A 2,500-nucleotide genomic window follows, 5' to 3' on the forward strand; every position below is an offset into this window, starting at 1 on the left:
CCTCAGACTTCTGTGAGCTCCGGCGGTCCACCACGGGTCATGTGACACACACTCATCAACATCATGTGGTTCACTACAGCATCTGTACCAGGGGAGGCTGGTGGAGGTAGACATCGGAGGACAGGCTCATTGTAGAACATGGGTTAGCGAACGGAATGAGGAACCCTATCAAACACATTCCGCGTTCCATGTTCCATCCCCATGCATCACAATGAGCCCCGTCCTCCGATTTCTACCTCCGCCAGCCTCCCCCTGGTCTGTAACATATATATGACTCTCCTACAGACATTACTGTATGTCTCTCCTGTCTTAACCAATCACATCACTCTGTATTTGTCAAAGTGAATTACAGATGGCGCACGAGAAGGAAAAAGCTTTAGTTAGAAATAACAAATTAAATGTATGAAAATTGAGTTTGGCACAATAGCTCGATGAGGGAAAAAATGGCTAAAGTGTACATAAAATACACAAGCAGATAAATAAAAAAAATGTAAACAAAATGTGAAATAGATAGAAACCAAATTAATAAAACAAATGACAGCATTGTCGTCGACGACAATATAACTCCTAACTCCTATACTTTACAGTATGACAGTATGTGAAACGACAGTGAACTGCCATTTGTTTTTTGTTGTTGTTGTTTTTTGCGACATTCACGCATGTTTTTACAAAATGGCCGCCAATGGACAGCATCCACAGTCTCCTCAGGCACACTGCTGCAACCGCGGCAACTGTATGGGGTCGTTGCCATGGCGACTGAGATTGCGATAATGGCCGGCCTTGATTCAGAGAACTCTCAAGTGGGGAGAGGAGGAGGAGGAGGAGGAGGAGGAGAGTTGTTGAAGAAGGGGAATTATTTGGAGGCCAAGAAAGCTTTTAGTAGCGTTCGTAAAAGCGTGGTATTTGGAACCACTTGGTTGATTGCGGGTAGAAAGTTTGGACAGTTCCAGACAGCCCAGACAGGGAAAGTTTGTTGTTTCATGGTGAACGCAATCAGGTGAAAGCACAGACTTCTGGCTACAAACGCCCTCAGAGCAGGAGAGGTCCAGAGGCTGTGTTTATCTAGGTTGAAAAGGTCGAAAGGCAGGGGAAAGACAACCGCCAGACCAGTGTTTAGAGGGTACTCTATCTCTCTCTACCTCTATTCTCTCGCTCTCTCTCTATTCTCTCTCTCTACCTCTATTCTCTCTCTCTACCTCTATTCTCTCTCTCTGCCTCTTTCTCTCTCTCCCCCTCCTCTCTCTCTCCCCCTCCTCTCTCTCTCCCCCCCTCTCTCTCTCCCTTCCTCTCTCTCTCTCTCTCCCCTCTCTACCGTTACACACACAACAAAAGTTCTTCTTTTGTACCTAGAACCCAAAAGAGTTATTTGGCTGTCCCTGTGTGGTAGAACCCTTTTCAAGAACCTCTTTGGGGTTCCAAGCAGAACCCTTTCCACAGAGTTCTACACGGAACCAAACAACTCTCTCTCAAACGATCTCTTTGCTCCTCATACACGCGTCATCCCACCATGGCCTGGGGTCTCTCTGTGTCTCTCCGTGTCCCTTAACCGTCCAACACGGATCACAATCTGGGTCAGAGAGGCAACAGTGTCGAGGCATGGCTGCTAGAGGGCGCTAGACAGTACAAGTACAGTCCAGTCCAGCCAATCTAGTCCAATCTAGTCCAACATGGTCCATACTAGCAACACACTAGCAGTGGTCTGGTAAAGCCCATTGATTGAAACAACACTCCCCAACAGTCCATTGGGTCTGGTTCAGTGAAACCCAGTTCTCCGGTTCCGGTCCGGTAGTAATCCACACAGCTCAGAAACCCTCCTGTGGTGTTTGAGTCCAGCTGAAGGCAGGGTGTGTCCCTTCCAGGCTTCCGTAGGGTCGTGTTCAGGTCATCAACCCGACCACACTAATCCAATCATCACACATGTCCTGATGTTACTGGAGGAGCTACTGCTGCTGCAGGCGAGATGTCAGACCCTGTAACATGTCTCTCTCTGTGTGTGTGTGTGTGTGTGTGTGTGTGTGTGTGTGTGTGTGTGTGTGTGTGTGTGTGTGGTGGTCTTGGTCCATGTGTGTGGTTGAGATACCAGGGGGGCATTAATGCACATGTGAAGAACCACACACAAGCACAATGTAGTTGTAGTTCTTTAAGGGCGATGTGTAGTTCTTTAGGGCGAGTTGTAGTCCTTTAGGGCGAGTTGTAGTCCTTAAAGGGCGAGTTGAGAGCTGAGATGATGATTGTAAAAAGGCCTCTCCCTTAAAAACTGATGGAGTTATAAGTATTTTTTTTCTGTCGGGGTCGAATTGATTGTGCTGTTGAAGTCTAGCTTTCTGATTGGTTGCGTTTGGTGTCAATCATTCAGCCTTGTGCCCTCCCACTTCTGTCTGGATCAAACCCAGGTGGATCGTGGGTACGTACGGAGCCCTTTTTAGGCCAATCAGTGGTCCAGATTATCCGTGATGAGACGCAACTAACTCAGGGAGATGGGTCGCTAGGAGACCAGGAG

General features: G+C 47.8%; 1 protein-coding gene across 1 annotated transcript in view; it reads right to left on the reverse strand.

Annotated features, from left to right (window-relative positions):
* Nucleotides 1–2,485: 2,485 nt before the first annotated feature.
* Nucleotides 2,486–2,500, reverse strand: part of efna3a (ephrin-A3a) — a gene marked incomplete at both ends in the record, with an annotated part of 124,294 nt that continues 124,279 nt past the window's right edge. Inside the window, one exon of the mRNA XM_080525892.1 lies at nt 2,486–2,500. This exon is cut by the window's right edge and continues 104 nt beyond it. Coding sequence (XP_080382018.1) covers nt 2,486–2,500 — 15 coding nt within the window.

Source organism: Nansenia antarctica (assembly GCF_963989245.1).
Source record: "Nansenia antarctica genome assembly, chromosome: 3".
Classification (NCBI taxonomy): Eukaryota; Metazoa; Chordata; class Actinopteri; order Argentiniformes; family Microstomatidae; genus Nansenia; species Nansenia antarctica.